This window comes from Tigriopus californicus, chromosome 10 (genome assembly GCF_007210705.1).
Source record: "Tigriopus californicus strain San Diego chromosome 10, Tcal_SD_v2.1, whole genome shotgun sequence".
Taxonomy (NCBI): Eukaryota; Metazoa; Arthropoda; class Copepoda; order Harpacticoida; family Harpacticidae; genus Tigriopus; species Tigriopus californicus.
Window position 1 is genome coordinate 14,532,488 of NC_081449.1, and position 23,007 is coordinate 14,555,494.

General features: G+C 43.1%; 1 protein-coding gene across 1 annotated transcript; it reads left to right on the top strand.

The window, feature by feature from the left end:
• Positions 1-4: 4 nt before the first annotated feature.
• LOC131887787 (E3 ubiquitin-protein ligase LRSAM1-like) lies at positions 5-23,007 on the top strand. Its single transcript, XM_059236485.1, has 14 exons — positions 5-310; positions 4,029-4,236; positions 10,526-10,639; positions 10,709-10,840; positions 11,248-11,548; positions 13,523-13,674; positions 16,109-16,319; positions 20,520-20,687; positions 20,773-20,872; positions 20,958-21,186; positions 21,342-21,536; positions 21,606-21,752; positions 21,818-22,111; positions 22,194-23,007. The coding sequence occupies exons 2-14, from the start codon at positions 4,111-4,113 to the stop codon at positions 22,308-22,310; spliced, it is 2,286 nt and encodes a 761-aa protein (XP_059092468.1). The 5' UTR covers positions 5-310; positions 4,029-4,110; the 3' UTR covers positions 22,311-23,007.

Here is a 23,007-nt window from a genome sequence, read left to right on the forward strand (position 1 = left end):
TTGCTCACGCTCTGTCTGAGAGCGAAACAGTCAACTTGAGCAAGTGGTGTCAACAACAAGCTGTCAGCATACTCGCAATAAAAAGCACACAATCCATTTGTTGAAGGAGCAAGCACAAATTATTGCGCAATTTCGTTGCATTCAGTGCATTCAGTGTGTTAATCATTTTTGGACGAGGTTGAATCCCAAGAACAGCAATGTGAAAGACGCCATAAAGTTCAGGTTTAGAGTGTTTGACGGTCTGATTTGACAGACAGATCTTGAAGTTAAATATCTGCATTGCAGAAGATTCCGGCACTGGCCGCTCAGGGTATGTTGATGAATATTTATCAAAATCGTGAGTAATTGGTTGTGACGTGTTCAGTACGAGGAATTGGATAAGGTTTGTTAGGCATAGAACAATACTAGTTATGATCAGCACGCTCCATTCCCATTTATACGGTCTTAATCGAGTTCTAACTATCGAAAATTTGCCAATAATCATGGTCTCAAGTCAATCAAATTATACGGTACGTGTTTGGTCGTGAAGGTTTATTTTTCGATAGTTTTGAGGGTCGTGCAAGATTTCAGGTCTGCTATTCTGAAATTTAGAACCCATAGAAGACTTCTTCGAAAAATCGATTGAAATAATGGCACACGGTTTGTTGCGACCCTACCCATAAAGTCCAGAAGGAGACAATTAGTAGCGCAACTAAAATTATCCTATTAGGAAGAGCTCGTGGAAGTAGAAATACAGATGTTAAAAAAATTGCTCTTTCTTATCTGAAATGGAAGTAAGCCATTTGGAAACTAATTTACAAAACTGTTCTTGGAAACATTACAAACCTAACTTTGCCTTTCATTTTTAGAACGTTTCTGTATGCTGATAGATATTTTTGTCAGGATTTGTTGTGCCCTCGAATTCATTAGTTTTGGTTGTATTTGATTTGTAACATGATCTGGCCTCATTTTCCTCCGTCAATGATGCTTGCAATGATGAAAACACACATCCTCCTCAAGTTGTGAGGAACAACTAAATATAGCAAGTTGTTTCATTATTTTCGATATGAAAGGAATCCCTAACGCACGCATTCCCCTTGAGGTAAACTGTTATTCGTCAAAAACTTTAAGGAACCTAACATCACTGGCTGTTAAAACCATTCCACTTTCCATGTGTGAGTGGAAGAAGTAGGTTGATCAGGAATTTGGGGATATTCCAGTTTTGACGTTTTTTTCTTGTTCTTCTTGTGTTCAAGTCTGACTTTGATGAGTACCAAAAGCCGTGGTTTCTAATCTCAAGGGGCTGGAGAATTTCAGGAGAAGTCGTTGTCTAGTCAATGTCAAAACAAGTTTTTTGTTCCCATTTCAATGAAGAGCGTGCGAATGGCTGTCCCAACTAACCAACTAACGAAGAGAGCAATTGTTGGCCGAACCAACCATTCCGTTATTGGCTTCTGTTCCAATTAGTTCCCTGTACAAGCCCAACGGTATGGTACATCGGCATGGCGACTTGGATCAGCCACCAGAAAGACGTTCCAACAAGATTTAATGAGGCTACTCTCAAACCGCCCTCCGTCACAAGAGAAGTAGGTAGAGGCGAGGCAGTCCTGCTGGATTCCCATTCGTTGTGTATCTAATTTCTTCGTTTCGTGATGAAAGAGAGAGGCCTTTCATCATCTCCGCTCGATGTTACTACGTTTGTTTGAGTGTTCCTCTAGAAGCAAAAAATATCCGAAGGAGCATAATGAGAGAAAGAACCGAGATGGACCAAGCACAAAAATACAGTGCTCTTCTATCTGCCTGAATCTTCTGTCGAAGATCGAGAAAAGTTCCACGGGGCTTTCGACTAAGATAAACAACGTGTTCTTTCCCACTTGTCAGGCATTTGGAAGTCCAGGGAAAAAGTATGCTCTCGACAGGGGGTATCGGAAATGGACAAAGAATGAAGGATTCCTTCTTTGGTGTCCAGGTCAATATTCCCCTGAGCGGAAGTTCCCTCATAGCCAATCGTCGATGGCATTCATTCAAGCGAAATCCTGGGTCTCTCATTGGCTTTTGTGCCGAACTGCTGATTTTGCACAAGGGAAATTTCGTTTGTGTGGAGGAATTAGGGCTGCCAAAGTAGAGTGCCTCTCGTCGATCTTGTCTTCTGGATTGTCGGAACAATCAGGAACTTGCTGGACGTCATGGCAACACTGGTAATGATCCTTCGACCTGATATGTGAGAGAAGTTTTGAAAAGTTCCCTAAACCATTCTCCAAATCCGTATTTTGTGCCAAAGCTGACTCTCGCACAAGGATGGGATATTCGTTATATATGGTGCAGGACCGTTATGACCGTGAAACAGGGCCGGGTAGGTGGTAGCTCCTGATTTTTGGAGACATACTGTCCAGTAAGGACCGTTCTGGCATAACCCCGGGAGAAGGATCGAGTTGTGCCGGCCACTCAGAAGCTCAGCATCTGTGTTGTTTGGAACTTGCATGTAGAGGCTCTGGTACCAGCTGTTTGTTCGGCACTGTGCCTTGAATACCAATCACTTTTCTACGTGAGGAATGGGCGGTAAATTCTGAATTGGTGCTATGCGTTTGACAGTGCTCCAAAAGTCGGAATGTACTGTACGTGCATGTATACCTACAACACGAACTCCACATTGAACAATTCATTCTGACTCGTGACAGTGAGAGAATAGATCCAGCATGGATTCAGGTGTCCTACTCCAGATGCGTTCTATACAGTAAATATGAGTTATGACTACATCACCTTTTTTTCCCTCGAGAGTCTGTGAGAAGACCTTGGTTCCTGTTATATGCACATGAACGTGTAATACCAAGTAGATGAAGATGATGGTTTTCTCGGCCTTGGTTCACTCTGTGCCATCAGTATCCTCGGATCCTTACAATCTCCCACCTCAGTCGAATGGATCCAATCAATAAGATATTCCAATTTGGACGACCCTCCCAACGCCCTTTCACTCAGCACTCTCGAAGGGAAGAAAATTCAAAAATGTTTGATGTTTTTGTTCCTGAAAGTGTGGAAAAAATCCTCCAGAGTTTCATCGTCAGCGGAAAAAAAGGATTTCATTCTGAAGCAGAATGTGGAACACTCTCCAAAGCCTCGCCGAAGAATGAGCCAAAGAGAGAGAGACAGACAGAGATATAACGCAGAAGGGGGAAAATGAGATATCTTCAGAGCCTAGGGGCACACGGACTCGCCCGTGTGCGTGCGTGGGTGCGTGCGCGTGACCCCTTTAATGTGACTGGCCTTTTTAATGGTGCCAAAAATGATGTGTACTTAGTTCTGCTTAATCGCCTCTACAACTCATATTCATCTGACCAACCAGATGTGAGCTCAAGCTCCGTCTCATTGTTAGAATGAATGATTTTTCATTTCATTTTTATTGTGTTTTTTTTAATCTTTTTTATTTTGAGAAGCTGTCAAGTTTGAATGATGTTGATTCGTTCTGCAACATTCAATCAGGTTTATATTTGAGACTAATGCATGACTTTGCGGTTAAGTTCATTTTTGAGATGGTCTACCCCAAAACCTTTGATGTATGACGGCAAAGTTGGCCAATATATCTGGTGTCACTGCTGCTCCAAAGGGATCTCTTCCAAAAAAGTAAGATGGAGAGATGGGCAGACAAAGGCTCAGGGTTCCTCTCAAGCCTTTAGATTCCCTCTTCATTTGAAGAACCTTCATAGCATTAAAAAATATACCATAAATCTGAATGGTATAAAAAAGGTATCAAAATCAAAAAGAATATAATCAGTCATGAAAGTTTTTCGTGTGATGATAATACGTTTTTGGAACCGTGCTAGGGCATGGGAACTCTGTTTCGAATGAAGGTCCTCTTTTGGCGTATCGAAATGGCCTTGGCCAACGGGATGGGTGAAACTGAGCTCATTCAAGTTTGAACTCCGACCTCCAGCTTTGGCCAAATACGGCTCAAAAAGGGGTCAGAAGGAACAGAATGGAAGCGTTTGCCCAATTTTTCGACTCCTCTTGTCGTCTTGACAAATACTCACCATTGTTTCTTTTTTCATCCTCAGGTACAAAGGATGATTTGGTTTCATTGGTGAGTTAGAGGAGAGGAACTGCAGCTACCAAACCCGTCATTTAGCTCATCACATCATGCCATTTTGGAGGAAGGACAAGAAGAACTCGAGTAAAGATGAAGATTCCAATGGTTCGATTGTGGACTCCAAGCCTAAAGAGAAGATCAACTATAAAGCTCGACTCGAGCACAGGCAATACTTGGTAAGCTATTTTCGGTAACGTCTACATTAGCCCACAACCTTGACGGCCTCTCTGACATTTGCTTTCAAAAGATGCAGCAACGTTATGTAAATGTGGAAAAATGATCTCAAGGCTGAATTACGTGTTTGGTTGGCCGGCCAAGCTTTCCAAAGTGACTCACTCGAGGCTCTGTTTCTCAAAAGGATGGCATTCCAAGGCCGTTGGGGGCCATATTGCCATGCATGCAGATTGCGGGAAAAGGCAATCAATTCCAGTTGTCAGGAGCAACCAACAATTTCAAATCTCTCAGGGAGGCTGAACTTGGGAGTCTTCAATCTGAGTTGCCGTCCTACAGACGTACGTGCCTCCACAAGAAAGCACGTTGACTTTGATGGATGGCCTTTGTTGGTTGTTGGACCCAATTATGGCGACGATGCCCGAAAATCGGATGATGTGGATGCTTTGATTCCAGTTGCGCATGATAATGGCGCACTCGCTCGATCTGCAAGTTGTGTAGAACTTGACAACTAGTTACTGCGGTTGGATGTTGCATGAGCACCAAGAATGGCCACTCTACTTGGTGTGTTGCTCGTCATCTAGTCAAGCGCTCCACTGAGAAGGCTTTAAAAGGGCTCAGGCTCGTAAAAATGGCGCCATTCAGGGTAATGATTTCCGAGCGAGACTCCGCAGCATGTAATTTAGTCTCTTGGCTGTCATTGGCAGTTCTTCGGGACCATAACTTTGTCAGCTCCTTTGGCTCATATACTCTCTGAACCTTGTCACAAATTGCTCCTGGAACTCTCTTTTGCTCTGGACTACGAGGTACTTTCAAAATCCAAATGCGTTCATTCACTTCATATTTCTGAAATAATTGGTTTGACAACTTAAGTTACTGAAGTATGATCATTTCATGCTTTTTCCATTAGATGCTGCTAAATCAAAGTTGTGTGGTCTAATGTACCCTTTAAAGACACGACATGGTTCACCAGAGGGCGTGGGTTCAAATCCCGCCTTCGAAAAAAATCAATTTCTACAATGGGTCACCATGATTAAAAAAAACCTCTTTATTGCGAGAAGCAAGTCTCATTGGATATGCATTTCTAAAAATGATTTCATAACACGTGACGATGATGTAGTTTTTTCTTGATGTCATTTGTTGGTGATCGGGTGCCCACTCTCAGTTCAAGGGTCGCCGTTCGAGGCGAAGATCCACAAGATAAGTTAGTTTTTTTGGGGGGGGAAGACCTGGGATCGAACCCATGAACCCGAGTTAAACTCGGTCACCCGTTAGTCAAGTACCTACAACCATCTCCAATTAGTTTCTCCCAAGATTGTTCACACTTTAAAAGCATGAATTTTCAATCGAAAAGGTTCAAATTAAAAAGCTTCTGGACGTTGCTTATGTTGGAAATGGTTCTAATATTTAGAGACTCGGCGAACAGTTGGGGTGGATAGACATCGTCTAGAAGCTTTTTAATCGCATTGGCGTTCTTCCTGGGCACCTTTGCGAGGGCTGCCGAGTAATCAATCTGCACTTGGGACGTGTGGCTCCAAAATGGAAATTGCTCAATCACGATCAGCCATAACCGATATTGAATTGAGCAAAAGCTGCTCGAAATTGGCAATGCAACATTTTTGATTTGGTAACCAAAGCTATTGAACCAATAATGAGACAAATACAAAGCGAATGGATTTTGATTTTGAACGCACCTCGTACTTGTAAATTAATTCGCTGAGGGTGCAATCCAGAAAAGTCGTTCTACCGTAGATGGAACCAACACAAATGGTGAATGTCTAAAAGGCTCTCTTGGGTTGGCCTTGATTAGTTTCTCCCTTGAGAGCCACAAAATGCTTTACAAAATTGTTTTGAGCCAGTTGCTCTACTTTTGGTCCAAAAGAGGAGAAAGCAGAATCAAGCACGGTTGAACTGATAGGGGATTGTAGGAGATCCCTTACTTTTGGTGGCCTGATCTTCGCCCTTGGCGCTCAATTCTTCAGGGAAGAGTTGAACTGATGAAAAGGTCTGTTCCACTTTCTCCCGTCTGGTTCCGAAGATCAACCAGCATTTGTAGCCTTGTGAGGTTCACTCGGAACGAGTTTAGATCATTGTTTGCTTGTCTCAAAGTCAAGACAAAAGAGGGAAAAGATGGACGAAGAATGAGAAGACGAGATGAAACACCAAAAGCCAAAACATGGGATCCTTTTCCGTTCCCATGAGCCGCCCTATCACCTTACTCCATTTCTCATTTTCCTCTCCTCTCCACGTTACCGAGTTCGAGTCATTTGTTTCGCCAAGTTCCAGATCCAGGAACAGAGACTGGAAATGTGCCTGGTCTCTTTCTTGTTGGTATTCGATTGTTCGGCCTTCAGCGCCAAATGTATGGGACAGGAATGCCATAAATTTTCCTGGAACAGATAGGAAGCGAGTGGTAGATGTACGGTGGACGTATTAGAGGGTGAAAGAATGCTTGTATTCCTTGTGGAACAAATCGGCGAACAAGGTACAAATTCCGCAGGCACAGAATGGAATAACCCAAAGCAAATTGACTGTGCATGCCAGAGGACATTTGGGGTACGCTTTTTGTTTGGGCTTGAGGAAGCCTGATTTTAATTTGGCCAAATCCATTCTCTTCCCCTTTTCTTGAGGACGTCTTGAAAAGAAAACTCGAGATTGGAAGGCTTAAAGGACCATTGTCAATTTGGAACGAGGAGAGTGAGTGTGAGAATTGGAGACAATGTCTTAGTGGTCTTAAGACCCCAACCAAGTTCTCCTCCAATCATCTACCAATGGTGCTCTGTCATTTCAAGTTGGTTCCATCTCATTACACTTTTATGTTGAAGTCGCTTCCAACCTGGACGCACGTTCGTTCGTTTGTCGTGTTCCAAAATCCAAGGATTTGAAGGGAAAAAAAAGAGTGATGAACCCGTATACATCTTTTTTTCTGGAGTGCACTCAATTCCTTCCAATCTTAATGTTCCTTGGAGTGCCCTTCTCCGCCATGGAAAGTATTGATCCAATTTCACCCTGATGTTCCCCATTGTTAAAGCCACCTGCGCTCCAAAGTTGTCTAGCACTCGAGCCCTTGGGAGAGAGGCAAACAATTTGGTGTCCGTAAACGAGAGCAATTTCCCTAGCGAGATCTCGTACCAACAGGCCCTGGATTGTCACAAGGATGACAGTTTCTCTCACAGAAATGAGATATTGCGATGGCCACGAGTCTTCACCAAATTCTGGCCCATTATCGGAGCAATTTAGGAACCATTATAGCCAGATGGTTTTAGAAATGGTTCCTATTCGCCAAGTGCCGATAATACTGGGGTGCTTTCGATGTGATATGAAACTGATAGCATTTTGGTTTGAACACCTTTCGGATCATCTAAAGTGAGCCATTCATTCAAGTATGAGAACAAGGAGGATTGGAAACAAGGCCGAACCAAAACTCTTCGGATGGTTGGTTGGCTTCTGGTTCCATCAAGCAAGTGGAACGGGGTTTTCTCTCACTCTTTCCGTGTCTTTGGTTTGGAGAGGGGATCAGCGTTTCATTGTTCGTTCCAATGAGGAAGGAGTGGTAGACAATGGAGCAGATAAAAGGCGTGGAAATGCAATTGAATAAAAAGCCTCTTTAGGTTCGTTCCACTTGCTGCATGAAGCCTTGCTGTTGTTCTGGTGCGTGTGTGTTTGTACTGTGTATACAACAGTTTTGGAACTAAAAAGATGGTACTTTTTTATCGCCTGGACCGATCTAGTGCCTCGAATTACGTACTACGACTCCTGTGTACGCACGCCCGGCGGCAACAAATGTGGAACAATATCCTTCTCGAAACAATGTATCAAGAGAAAAATGTGAGCCGACCAACCAACATATCTGTCAAGAGCGTTGGGATTTATTTTCGGAGCTCGCCTCAGTCAAAGAAATCTTTCCAAGCAAGCAGTTTCCAATCCTGGTCGAAAGACGACTGAAGGTTGAATGAGGGACATGCAATGGAAAGAGGCTTGTGAGGAGAGATTGGAAAAGTCCCTCGTCCTACACGAACGAACAAGCGGCACAGCAATCTAAGCCCAACGAGAACCTAGAGGGGAAAATGGAGCAGTATGTAATGGAAATCCACTTCAAAATTCAGGAGAGCCTTGGAAATCCATCCGCCTCCCCACTTCACCATTAGGTCTATCGAAATAATGTGCACGGACCGTCAAAATTTGGACCTCTCAAGCACATGGTTGAGGGACGAACATACCGTAGAGAGTAAAATAAAAATCAGTAAAACCTGACACTGGAATCGAACTAACGATTGGTGTTGAAGACATTGAAGTGAAGGCACACAAAATGAATGTCAAATTCAAATCGAACAACTTCCACTTTGGCTTGATTTTGGCAAATCTACCCCATCCTTATAGATAAGGAGTCCCCTCAGCATTGAGATTGCTTCTTGGTCTCCCGTCTTTTTTTCTCTTAGGCGACTCCTAGTAAGGATTGGTCGAAGTCTGTTCTTGATATTGGAAGTTGGAGGTCAATCTGGCCAGTATAGACCTCGAAGGTTGTAAAAATCGGAAGACACGTCTCATAAAATGTGGTCCATGGAACCATTTCCCACTTTTTCAAGGTGTTGTATTCTCAGAATAAAAGAAACGATTCCCTGGGAAGCGTATTGTAAGAAAAAAAGACCCTTGCGTGATTGGGAGTAATGCGGTCTGGAGTTGGGGTTATCTTGGGAAAATAATGATGTTAATTTCAGATACGGTCCATTAAGGTGAGCTCATGCCATCCATATGTAACAAAGTTTCTCCCAACCAGTTCCAAGTTTCCCGTCCTCGTTCCCTCCAGATTCTCATTATTCAAATGGAAATGACTTTGACATGCTCTGACGCGTCTCTGGCTCTCACGACTCTCTTATAATGAGTTCTGCCAAAATCACAGCACTCTAACTGTGACGACAATAAAGGCTGTGAATGGTTAAGAATACATTGAATTCGGTCACTTTGCCATCTTTAGACCTGTTTTCCTCTCGTTTTTATTCGTATTCTATCATACTGTGTTTGATGTTTGTGAACAGCCGTGAAAGCAATTCTATTTGCATAACAAATACACATCTTGGCATTGAACTAACAACAACCTGCGGTCAAGGGTTATAAGTCTTGCTTTATACTGTGGTGCTCATCCTTGCGATTTGATTAGTTCAGTTTTTTTGATTCAGCGTGACCATAATGGGCTTAAACAAATACGCCTCCAGGCAAGTATGTGTGTGTGTGTGTGCTTTCCAAAGACGAAAGGCTCGACTTGGCTCAAGCTTCCGTCCCAAAACTTGTTCTGATCTTGACAAAACTGCTGAGGAACATCCAAAGAAGAGATCAAAGGGATCTTTGGAAAGTCTCCTTCGATCCAGATATCTGAATGAACGGACAAAGAAGGAACCTGGCAGCTATTTTCGAAAAGACCACATGGCTTTCTCAGGCAAGAAAGACGAAGGCCACACGACTCGTTGAATGGGTCTTGAAATGGAGGAGTTCTTCTTTAGGCTGTGCTCCAAAAAGCGACCTTTTTCAAATTTCAGGTCGAGGCTCAAAGCAAGAAACTTTTGGCCGCTTTGATTCGGGCGCAGAGAAACTTTCGGGCGCATCTTGAGCAAAAATCTTTGATCCCTTGAGATTGGACAATTTCTGGCCAATACCTTTTCGGCTCAATCAATAATGAAAAAGAAATTGTAAAGCCAGTTTCTGAGGCACTCCTAGCCTCGTGCGATTGCGATTGATTTAGAATTGTTCATGAAATGGTGAGGTCTTAATGGCGATGGCAGATTTTGAACAAACGTAAAAGCGACTGAGAAGCAAAAGTGCCAAGACAAAAATAAGAATGATTAAGAGGATAAAGATCCTGCAAATCTACCGCCTGTCGTTTCCCCCTGGAGGCTCCTTAGGGGGGAGGGTAAAAGGCTCTTCTTCCTTTTTCCATCTTCACTCGCGCTTTCTTTGTTCCTAATCCTGACAGGGAAAGTAATAGGGACAAAGAACTTCGAAATGCCAAAAATTGGATTAGGACCCAAGGCGGCCTTTTTTGGAACATCTTGCCAATTCCTCTTTTCTTGAGGAGCTCTTTCCTTTCCTTCCTCCTTCAATACATGGATGGCAACCGGAAAAAAAGGTCTAGAACTTACAGCACCTTTCCTGAGGAACTCAAACTACGACAACTTCAATTACCCCCAAGTGATTTCTTTGTCGCCCTCTCAACCCAATGAAATGCTTCACAGTGGAAACCTTGAAGGCCAAAGCCCTTTGATCGATGATTTTTTCCAAAGCACTCCATTTTCATTTCAGGCTCAAGAAAGCCCAGAACCGGTGTATAACATTTCCGAATGCGGATTGAAGAATGTTCCACCCGGGGTCTACTCCAAATGCAAGGTTCTTCGCAAGGATGCCCTTCTTCTGCAGGTGCATAATTTATACAATAATATCTGCCGCTGGGCTCGCATGATTTATCTGACAAATCTTCCATTGCAGAACAATGAGCTGACATTGTTGACTGGAGGTGGAACCATCTCGGATATGGCCTGCGTGCTCCAGGTTTTGAATCTTCAATCCAATCTATTGGAGAAACTTCCCGACGAAATTGGATCCCTGAAGGAACTGAAGGTGAGCGTTGTTGGTGGATTTCTTGGAGAAGTCGATGTTGTGACTTGGCGTCAGTGCACTAACATCTTCCAAGATGAGGCATGCACTTATTTTTGAGGCCAATCCCAAGAGGGCACAACCATTCATTCCATGTGTTAAACTCTTGTTGGCAATGTAATTTCTTCCATTGGCTCGAGGCAGCATTCTGGGAGTGTCGAAAAGAACGGGGCTAGAGATAAGATTCCTCGGAGCTATTCCCTTACCTACTTTCTGTCCGAAGCCCCTTAATTTATGAGTTTAAGTGTAGGAAGCGAACTGGCTCTCTTTCCCTCTTTCCCTCACCCTCTTCATCTTCCTCCTGTCTTTGGGCGGAGATATAAAGCAAATTGAATTCGCGGCCTTCATTCCGCCTGCCTTGTTTCCTGTAGGTCCTGTATCTTCATCACAACAAGCTCAAGAAACTGCCCGAGAGCCTTGGCCAGCTAAAGAAGCTCCAAAGTCTGAATGTATCCCATAACGCTCTGAAGGAGTTGCCCAATTCCATGGGCACTATGCATCACCTCAATACTCTGGACGTGAGAAGCAATGCCAAACTGATCAAACTGCCCAAGAATCTCTGCCAAGCTCGAGCCATTCACGTCCTCGAGATGGACGTGACGAACTTTCAATACCCGCCTTCCAATATCTGCGAGCAAGGCACGGAGGCCATCATGAAGTATTTGTGTAAAGGTGGGTAAGCGCCAGCCAATCCATGTAATATTCATAGTACCCAGTACAGTGCAGTGTAGTGTAGTGGGAGTGCTGTCCGTGCATGGCCGTTGATTTCCTTTCCAGCCTTCGCTCGAAGTCTGTTGCACTTGCACAAGAGAGTGTTCTCTAATTATGAAAGTTGTTCCTTCAAATTGTAATGGTAGGCTACAGTTTTGACCCGAGAAGCTGGTTCATTCAAAATTTCATGACTTGACAAAAAGCTGAAATCAATTCGGTCGAATGGAAATGGCCTTCGCGAATCGTTATCTGCTCCTTCTTNTCAAAATTTCATGACTTGACAAAAAGCTGAAATCAATTCGGTCGAATGGAAATGGCCTTCGCGAATCGTTATCTGCTCCTTCTTAAAGCAACGGAATTTCCCGGAGCTTTCGCTTTCATTCGAAAGTGTTCCCTCTATTCGCCAAACTCTCATTCTTCTTCTAAAGCTCTCGGCTCTCTCTGTCTGTCAAACCTAGTTCTGCTGCCGGGGTATTTTTCCTCTTGAATGGCGAGTTCGCCACTAATCCCATTGATGAGAAAACTTTCATGAAAAATACTTGTGTCCACCCCAGCTTTGTCTGAGCTAGCGCGGTGGAATAGCAGTTTTGCCGTGTTGGTTTTTTGAAACAAAGTTCGAGCAAACATTTTTCACGACTTGGAACAGGAAGACGCAATGCTCCATAATGCTCCAACTTGACTTGACTTCTCTCCGTTTACGACCTCGTTCACTCAAACTTCATTGAAGGTCTGGTGGCTACGGTTGCTCAAGTTTTACCACCATGGCATTTAACCGCAATGTTCACCGACGATTTTGGCCTAGGCAAAGATGGGGATCCCACACATCCATCAGTAATCATTCTCTGATCAAATCATGACCATTGCCGTCAATCCGTTGATTGATCCACTTCCAAAAGGAAAGAAACTGGGACACGCACATTGCTTGATGTGGAATAGGAATGCACAATAATGCGTCAAGCATACCAAGCGAAAGGACCCAATTGTTAGCGAGGCATTGCCAAATGTTGCTTTCATACGATAAAACTCATATACGAGTACGTACGTACGGACATGAATGAATGGACCCTCAGCTTAAAAGGCCGTTTTCAAAGGGCCCTTGGTGCCTCTGACAGGTCGTTAGAATTCACTCGGTGTCGTCCATATTTAGCCTTGAGTGTTTGAAAAGCGAACGAGTACCTCGTGAGATGATAGAAGCCTGTCTGTTGTTATTTATAGAACAATAATCCGGCTTTTTCCCCTCCTCCCGCTCGCACTTCCCTCCTCCCTTTTTTGGCCCTTTTGGCCTCGTCTTAAGGGTGCAAAAAGGAGAGGAGGAAAAGTTTCGGGTCTTTTTTTTCTTTCTTTATTCTAGTTGCCAGATGTTATCGCTTGTCCGAGCTCGTTCATCACTTTTAATCGTTCTGTAAATTGAACCCATAATTCTTTTACCACAAGCTTCGTTTATCCCGCATTTGTTTGTCGGCTTACTACCAGTGGACATTTGAAGCAGAAGGTGGCCACCCTGGTCTTTATTTGTGTCCATCATGTTTCTTGGAGTGAAAACGAAATCAAGATTAATCGTCTTCTGCATGACATCTCAGTAAAAACCGAGCACAGAAGGAGCCCAAACAATCGTTATCAAAGCGACGTAGTATTTACATACATGGCTTTCCCTCGTTTGGAACTTGATGAATTCATAACAGAACGAGTACTGTACTTTGTTCTGGGATGCACGAACCTTTCACATAAGGCACATTTTACTGAGTGTGTGTGTACCAGGAGTCTCAGCGTTAGATGACGTTAGAATTCGAGAGGTCCATTATTGGAACATGAGCTATTGGAAAGGAAACGAGCTCGGATTTGATAGCACAAGCTCACTGAGCTAGAACTACAGCTCATGCAGTAGATGTATTCGAGGATAACGCATTCACGTGGGTGTGCCTGCTTGGTTTTCAGAATGTGATATCGAGTACATTTCACCGTCTGATTATCATCCTCCCAATGTGGAAAATGGGAAGAACTCCAATGGTGGCTGTCTCAACGGATTCCACGAGGATCCCTACGAGCAAATTGTCAAATCCAACCTAAAAGTCATGGAGAAGAACAAGGTAAAAACATTCAGTCTTGAAGCATGAATCTACATAATCAAAATGGTAATAGCAGAACTCGGTGGTTCTCGAAGGATCTAAAGGGAAGAACTGGCTCGCAAACAATTGGACAATTCGGAGGGAAATAACAACTCTTCCTCTTGATGTTGTTCCCCATGTTTCTCTTGGGCGAGAGTGCATGCGGGCCCATGAAAAACTTGTTCCACTTTGAACGGTTGGCACGTTTCCAAGATGAATATTGATTCTCTCATCTCCGTTTGTCGGCTGTTATCGTTGTTGTTGTTCGTCATCGATGGCCATGCCACTGGCTTTGCTGTCAATCAAGTGCCAAATCCAATGGATGGCACTTTTATCCCAAGAGTGGTGCAATCGGCAATCACAGGAGAGGCATCGTGATAGTCAAACCAAGATAAGGTCTTTACAGGGTAGCCGTTTAGCTTGATTTTGATTGCTTTGCAAACCTAGATGCTGGATTCTTTTCGATTTCCAAAAGAATGACCTTGTTCTGTTAAAGGCATGCGAGGACTAATCCAGTTCTTGCGGCATCCATTAACTACGCCCTGAGTTCAAGACTTTAGTAAATAACTTGATGTTCCAAGGAATGGTTTATTTCGGCGAGATGAATGGTTGGTTACATAAATGAAAATGGAAAGAGGGTAAAGTTTTTTTTCATTGGACACTTTATAGAAATTGAGGTGTTGGTCTTGAGGAATCGTTGGTTCAAATATTACCATTGGAGCACAATATTCCATCCGACATCTAAATCACCACATATGGGTACAAAATATCAGAATAAAAGGAGCCATGTTTCCACCTACTCAATTCACAGAGCTCGTGTACTGAAAGAATTGAAAGTCATCTTAGTTGGTGATCTTATTGAGCAAAGCAACAAAAGTTTTCTTTCCAAAATCTTCAGCTTCAAAGGAAAGGAATTTCAAGAAATGTTTGCTGTCAGTGGCTCTTACAAATGGCTAGGGCTGGTAATGTACATCGTACTTATCATGAAGACAAACGATAAGAAGCTCCAATAAAAGAAGATTTGGCTCAGTGGCTCCACAAGGGGTTCATCCTTCATCCTAATGGGAGGTCATGAGGAGGTCATATCGAATTTCAAGTAATGGATTTAATATAAAGGCCTATTCAATAAATAGGCTTGGTTGACATAAGTTGGAATGCTAAGGATTTCCAATTTTTAAAATTCAAAATTCAATATCTTTCTTGCGGCGCTTGGTCATGCTATGGTGTAAAAATAAATAAAAATATAGTTTATAGGCATTATAGGCGTTGTTGAATATATGAGAGACAAAAAAATGTCAAAACGATAAAAGCAGTAAAATCGTTAACTAGAAAGTGATATCATATCTAAGTATCAGTATATAAGTGATTTTTAAATATGACAGTGCATTTCCACGTTTCATGCAACCTTCTTTGGTGGCTTTTCACATTCAAAGAGGGACTAAAAGACTGAAAACCAGCCAAACCTTGCTCATTAAATATTGATCCTCGAAAAACCAATCTCGTCCTAAGGCCGTCAACTTGAGGCAAGGCCACAGAGACAAGTTTCGCGTGATGAAAATCGACATGGGACAAGGCCAATTGTATTCAAAAACGTGTTTTTCTTGCCCTTCTTTAAAATCACCATGTTGATTTGGTGGTTAATACCATTTTCTTGGGCACCAATCAATGATGTTCCATGCTCAAGGATCACTTCAGAGGTCCACTGAGTCGTGCTCCCCCCTACTTTCTGGGGGTGAATGACCCCTCGCCAAGCCATTCCGTTTATGTGTATCCAATCACGATGTCTAAATCAGCCTTGTTGGAACCCATCCCATTCCGGGAACATCTTGGGAACACGAGGCTTCAGCTTGGGATGAGAGGATCTGGTTTTGGCATTCTGCTTTTTGACGGATTTCCTCTCATAATGATGCTCTGCTCTCTCCTGCCAGAAAACAACATTCTGCAATTCAGAGCCTCAGCCACACTTTTGCGCATCATCACTTGGGAGTTATGCACTATATCAACTTGGTAGAGTGAATGAGAAGTTGGTGGCACTTACAGCTCTTCTCATGCCAGATCAGAGCTGCCCCACGTGGGCCAGTATCATTTGAATTGCAAATTGAGACGTTGGTGCGAGTGTGCTGTACAAACAATATGGTGAGGAGAAAGGAAACGGGTCGTTGAAGCGAGAGGTCTATGTACTAATACCATTGGGCCCCACAAACTTTCAAGGCGTGAGTGGTGGCCATATGGACCCCTTTTCGTTCGAAACTCCACCTTTGGTCCATAGTTTGTAGTTTGTTGTGCCCATGTCTGAATATCAACTTCTCGAGGTCCATCCCGAGGAAAGGATGGCCTACATCCTGTACCTACAGGATAGTTACGCGTTCACGCCACCCTTTCTGACACTCGTCTTCTTATCTTTTGTTTGCTTCAGGAGGACAAGATCAAAGAGATGTTGGCTATGGAAAAGGCCCGTGAGGAATCCCAACAGAAAGAGGCCGTCCTGGCCGCTAATGTTCAGATTGGAAAAAAGAAGCTACTCACGGATCTGGCAGCTGAAGAGTCCAAACGCGAAGAGGCCGTCAAGAAGATGCAGCAATTGAGGGATAAGGAAAAAGTCGCCCTCGTCGGATCTCTGGCCTCAGGTACTGGATGAACACTTTTGAACTGTGAAGGACGAACGGAACTTGAAAATTGTTTTAGATGGATCTTAGATTGTTACTTAAAAGTTCTGGTAAAAGAGTTTGAATTATGTTTGCTAATTATTGCCTACTTACTATTTAAAGCTGCACCCAAGCTAAGTAAGAGTATTGGCTCAAAACGAAGAATGAAAAATGGGTCCAAATTATGGAGAAACTAAAGAAAAAACCACTCACAGTTCATCGGAAAAGTTTGAATGACACCACAAAAATTGCCTTTTTAACTGTGCAGCAGACTGGCTAAATCCAATGATGATGCCAAGTGTCATGCATCATCCTCTATTGGGATACTTAGACACCAGTAACTGTTATTTATGTTCTTAAGTATTTGTCTTAGTAAGGAAAAAGTTCTCCTCAAAAGTGTGCGTTACGACCTTGATCAATGATTCATGCCAAAGAGTATGAAATATGAAAAAGTTCGTCTATCTTGCACAACAAACCAAAGTCATAAAATGCCCTTCAATGAAAACAGAAAATTGATGAAATCTGAAGTAAGATTAAGGGCTTGGTAGAAGCAAGAAAGACGGAGTCAGGTAACGATTTCGGTTCTGAGATAATAATCACCCATAACAAAAGTCAAGGTTACAAAATAATCTTTAGGCCATTGCTGAAATGCTGAAACAAGTAAAATCATATCATTTTTTGACTGCGCTCTAGCGAATGGATTGCCAATTGTGTACAAGATATTGCCAAATTTGACTTTACAAACAAACAACTTTTCTAGAAAGCAACCCTTGATGGCGATAGCTTCTGACATTGATGAGGGACACAAATCATAGATTTCTAGACACTGGATGTCGGACGACCGACCGAACACTATGTTGGCTAAACAGTGCAATAAACCGGTTGGTGATCAATTCCCAAGAGACCATCCATTGCACTGTTTTACCAACCGAGTGGTCGGTCGTCCGACATCCAGTGTCTAGAAATCTCTGCACAAAATGCTGTTTTGTTTTTTTTTCGTGTTTTTTTGGCGGACTTCCTTACCGCTACTGGGATTGGAATCCCAGCAGTTCAAAACGAGAAATTTATTCATTAACGAGAAATTAACTCTTGTTGCCAACTGCAAGTTGCAGTTATCATCGTTACTAAATGTTAAAGGTATAGCTCTGCATAGCCATTGTTATTCGATTCAAAGAATATTTTGATCAAAAAAGAGTACGCACGATTTATTTTGACAAAATCGTCCTATTATTCTAGGGGATTATGCATGGCGCTTGGCGCTTGGTTTAGTACTCGGTTTGGAATCTGCCATCTCGCTTCACATCGAAAACTAATATTTTTTGAGGGGGTGTACTTTTCCAAAAGACTGTGCAAAAACNGTTTTTACTGCAAATAAATTTGATACTAATAATAATAATAAGTGCAAAAGAAAAGTTGCAAGATGTAAATGGTTACGCAGAGAAACCACAAAAGATTACAACACGGCATATAAAATCAAGAAAAACATGAACGCCAGTGAATTTGCTTCATTAGCAGTTATGTAATATATTTCTGTGTGCTCCTGGTACCAAACAGATGCTTCATCACAGATGGAGTTTCCGATAGACATTTTGTCAGAGGGGCACGGTTCCGCGGATTCATACTACGGAGAAAAAATTAACAGCTTGAACTTGAATGAATGGTTGTCGTTTGTGAATAAGGTCAAAAAAGTGGAAAAGGCTTTTAGTACCCTAAAATATATGTAAATCGATCGCTTTTAAGCAGTTTTTAATCGCTGCCCTTATTTCGCCTTAATTGCATGAGGTTCTTCACCCAAAAACTATCCTGACGACACTTTAAGTAAGTGGTACAAATGAAAGAAAAAGAAATTGTAAGGAAAACAGTTATTTGGAATCTAGGCTCGAGCATTTTTAGGTTGGCTTAATATACCACTTACCATTGTAACGATCGCCCGTGTTGTCTCAAAAGGGCTTACATATAACTCATTCAAAACATCGTGAAACTTGATGGTGTCATTCCTACCCAAAAACCCATTTGGAGACGGCCTTGGGTTTGTGGTTCGCTTGAAATGGTCATGTTGGCATAATATGTTTGTGCGAGTCTGAGGAATAAAGGTTAGTTGCAAGCGTTGGCATCATTAAGAATGTTCCGCTGTCCATTTGGATGGAACCAGTCTCCAGTCCTAAAGGCAACAATAACATCGCCATTGTTCCTCGAAGTCCGGTCTTCGACCTTTTTTTAGCTTTTTCGTTACTAGTCGGGACCTTTGTGCAAGTCATTCTTGGGCACGAAAGAAGCAGTATTCTGACGTGATGGTTCCACAGGAAAACGAAAGGGGCTCTTAGGAATGCAAAATGAGGCCGTTGTTTCTTTGTGTAGTCATATAAGATCCTTGTATTTGAGTAAGCAACGCGTAGGTGGACGAGGATGGTAGCTTTGGGCTGGCTGGCTGGTTGGTCAGTTGGTTGTTAGCATCATCATTCGGATATGGAAAGTGACTAGGATATTTCCCTACCAGATTTATGGCTCCGGATTTTATGTCACAATCGTAAATCATGGTAAAGTGGGTTGGGTTCATTCCCAAGTGAAACCATCTCCCACAAATCATGCCTGGCAATGAAACCCCTCGGCTAACCGCATATACATTACAACTTGTATCCTACTCTCTACGTTTGTACACCAAAATGTAATGCAAATAATATAAGCTTACAAACATTCAGATAACTGGAAGCCTGATACTTAAGTTTGCTGTTAAGAACTGTGCAGTAAATGTGAAAGATACTAAACTCGCTCACCTTAATTGTTAGTTATTGATTAGGACAAATAATTCGTACTACTTATAGTTTATTGTTGCTATCGAGCCATGAATATGCATCTAAATAGTTCCGCCTTCCAAATTGGAACGACGTGAACTATAGTAGAATGTGGGCGGAGGAAGTGAGTCTCAAGGGAAATTAAGTGCATCCTCAACTCGGCGCATGCCTATTCTACTTTGTAATCGGGAAAGAGAGAGAGTACTCGAGCACCACAACGCGTAAAACTCAGGCCCCACTATATTTGGATCTTCGTCGTGGTCCATGCCGAGACTCTCTTATTGAAGCTTGGAGGAGTACTTGAAGATACAATGTGGAACATTAACGTTCCAAAAGTTTCGTCGTTCTAGTTGCTTGCCATTTGGAGCCCTCCCTCTAGCCCTCTGTGGCCTTCTTTGGCCCTCCCTCCCCTTGTTCCTTGTTCGAGTATCCAGTTTAAATTACAATGGGGCCATTAGGAAATTCTTGAAATGGTTCGACCACGGCGGTGAGAAGGCAATGTGAGGGAAATGCTGGTTTGAAGGCAAATTGGATAAAACCAGTCGACAGGAAAGGAAGGAATTCCACCCATTAATTCGAATAAATCTTGGGAATCCATTTTTCCCAGGTTCAACTCAAGGGCATCATGAACCTTACAGCCTCTCCCGAGGGCGTTCCAAATCGAACAGCGAGACCCACTGACATGGAAAATTGATCCCAATCTCCCGGAGGTCGTTGACATATTTGATAGCTCTCGATTTCTTCTCCAACGAGACTTCACTAACACATGGGACCGTTTGATGTGGGTGTTCCATTTTCATCCCGAGGAAGATACAAGCACACCAAACCACCCATTGCAATATCGAGCTCACTTTTGGCAACGGCATCAGTATTGGAAAGCCTCTCAAGGTCGCACACGATGCTGTGGACCAAATGGAACAAAGAGACCTGCGATAGCCTGCCCTATTTGAGGGCTCTTGATCTTGTTCCCATATACTATTGCCTTCACCCAATTCGATCTCTATCATTGACCAAGAGCAAATGAGGTCGTGCTCTTCTTCAGATTTCGGCCATAACACCACATACCCTAAATAAAAGCTCGCCACCTTCAAGTCAAGCTATAAGGATGGCCTCTCGTTGAGGAGGCCTTAATTCGTTTTCCAAATGACTTCGTCCACCTAATGTTCCTTTTTATGTGCCAAGTCCCCAAGAAGGCACTCGCTGTGCATATTCCAGTTTGTGAGAGGCTGCCAAGAATCATCAGACTGGCAAATTAAGCCCACTAACGAGAACCTTTTGCATTGACCGTGGTATCTATTAACGTTACGAGCAGACCCCATTCTCGTTTTCGCCCAATAGTGCCCAAATGTTTGTTCCAGAAGATAAACCCATTTCCTTTGTTTCCTTGCAGTGGAAAATAACACGGATGCTCTGATTTCGCAATTGATGGCCTCCAATGCTCGCCATTCGGATCCTCAGCGGGTCCTTGAGGAATTGGAGAGGGAGAAGAAGGAGATGGAGGATCAACTCACTATCAAAGCGGGCGAGGCGGGCAAACTCCGGGCCCAAGAAGTCAAAAGTAAGTGGCCTCGTTCTGGCCAAGCGAAGAAATGCCAAAGCTCGTTCGTCGAGGGCTTATGGTTGTTTTATGATTGTCTTTCCAGAGGAAATGCAACGATTGATGGAAGAAGAAATGCGACGAGAGCAAGTCAGGCGACAATATGAGGATGGCAAGCAAGCCGTGATCAATAATGCACTCACGGTGTAAGGCTGATTTTGATGATTTGCTGGTCCTCTTGGTCCATGAACTCGGCACAGTTTTTTGGCAACCTTGAACCTTATTTTCCAGGGATATGGAGAATGATAAAGCCCTGGATTTGGTCCTGAGTTCGAAGGGCAAACACCAAGATGATTTGATCTCGAATCTTTTGGAGGACGAGAAATATCAACGCGAGGCCTTCACGGCCTTGTTCCTTAAGCAGGACTCTCGACACAAGGAGATCTCGTCGCAAGTGGAACAGATCCAAAAGGAGCTGGCTAGTTTGACAATGGTGGAAATGACCAAAAAAGACCTCAAGGTGCGGGCTTCCACTCTTCTTGGGGTCGCCATTTCTCAATGTCAGCCACGCTATCTATCTGGCTTAGGAGAAAGAGGGCTGATAATTTCCGGCCCTCCTTTCTTGAATGGATGCCGTTGTCTATCTAGGACTCATATTAAATGACCTTTTTTCAGATGGAGTTTGAGCGTGATGTGATGGAGGAGAAACGCCAGACCCTCTCTAAAATGTTGATGCAACTCATGGACCAGAAAGCGGATCGAGCCAAGGAGCTCCAGGATCGTCTCAAGGAATTGGACAACACTCGCAGTGAAGACATGGAGAACTACTGGCTTATCCAGTACCAAAAGCTCCTCGATTCCAAGCCCAAGGTAAAAACAAACCGGCCTGAGGCACTATCCAGTGTCAAAATTATAGGCTTTATTCATACGGTTTTTCAGAAAATGGTCGAGGCCGAGGCCAAGATTGAGCCTGCCCTGAAGGACTTGCTTACCAATGCCAATGCTGAAGAATACGTCCCAGTTCTAGCCTTGCGGAATATTACTGTCAAACAGTTGAGCTACATGAAGGACCATGACCTGGCTGAGGTGATGGGTAATTAACTTTGTCAACTGATGAAGATTCTAATCGTCATATTGACTCACCCATCTAGTTTGGCATCCACAACTCTTACATCAGGCAAAAGATCCTAGTCATGGCCGGGGAGTATGTAGAGAAGCAAGGACATTTGGCTGAAAAGATGTCAGGTTTGGAGGATACGGAGGGAGGGGCTCCCTCAGCTCCACCTATTGGGGCGGAACCCTCCGCTCCATCCAAAGGAGCCCTGGAAGAGGAAGTCAATGGTGGCGATCCTGAGGGAGGAGCCAAACCGTCTGCTCCGCTAGCTGAACCAATGGTTGTTGATACTTTCAAGTCGACAGAGTGTGTCATTTGTCTAGAGAATAAGGTAGGGATGATGCAAGTATTTAGAATTCCGAATAATAGTTCAACAACAGAAACAACTACAACTATTTTCTGCTTCGTTTTAGTGCAATATCATTTTTCTACCCTGCGGCCATGTGTGTTGCTGTGGAAAATGCCAATCGGAGGTCACGGCTTGCCCATTGTGCCGCAAGACCATTCAACAAAAGATCAAGCTTGCTTGAGAAAATAGAATCTATTTTCAAACAGCAACCCTTTAACTGTAGTGATTTTGCTCAAATTATCGCCACCCTCATGCCCGTTAGTCAATGGTCGCTTTTATTGTTGGAAAGTGGCTTGCTTGGAATTGGTCAGTTCTTGGATCACACTCGACCTCTCCTCGTTTTTAATGGCAACACTGAGTCCCCTCTGAAGTAAGAACTGATAGTGTTGCCAATCTACTTGGTGAATGGCCAATTTTTCTGTCCATTTTCCACCCATCATCGTTCTTTCAGACCTTTTTATCAATTTAGATCCCCAGTAAAGCTCTAGCCGATCCTGTTGTAAATAATGGTTCATCAGAAATTTCGTTCTGACTGGTTCTCTTGCGAGAGAAAAATCGATCTTCGACCGGCCCCTTCCCTCCCCCACTCATAAACGCACTCACAATCTGTATTCAAACCCAGAAAGTAGTGACCATTCTTTCAGTTTGTACTCCGATGTCGTCGAATAACATTAAGAATGGTTGTTTTTTAAATGTCAGTCAGTTATTATGGAAGTGGTCCTTGGTGCAATCATTTACGTCAATTTCTAGCCAATCTAGGTCCTCTTTAAACTTCGAATGCAACATGAAAAAAATATGTGTCATTCGTACGAAACCATGTTGTTTTCCCCTGTCTTCACAAAGAACCAAGTCAGATACGAATAAACCCGAACATGAAG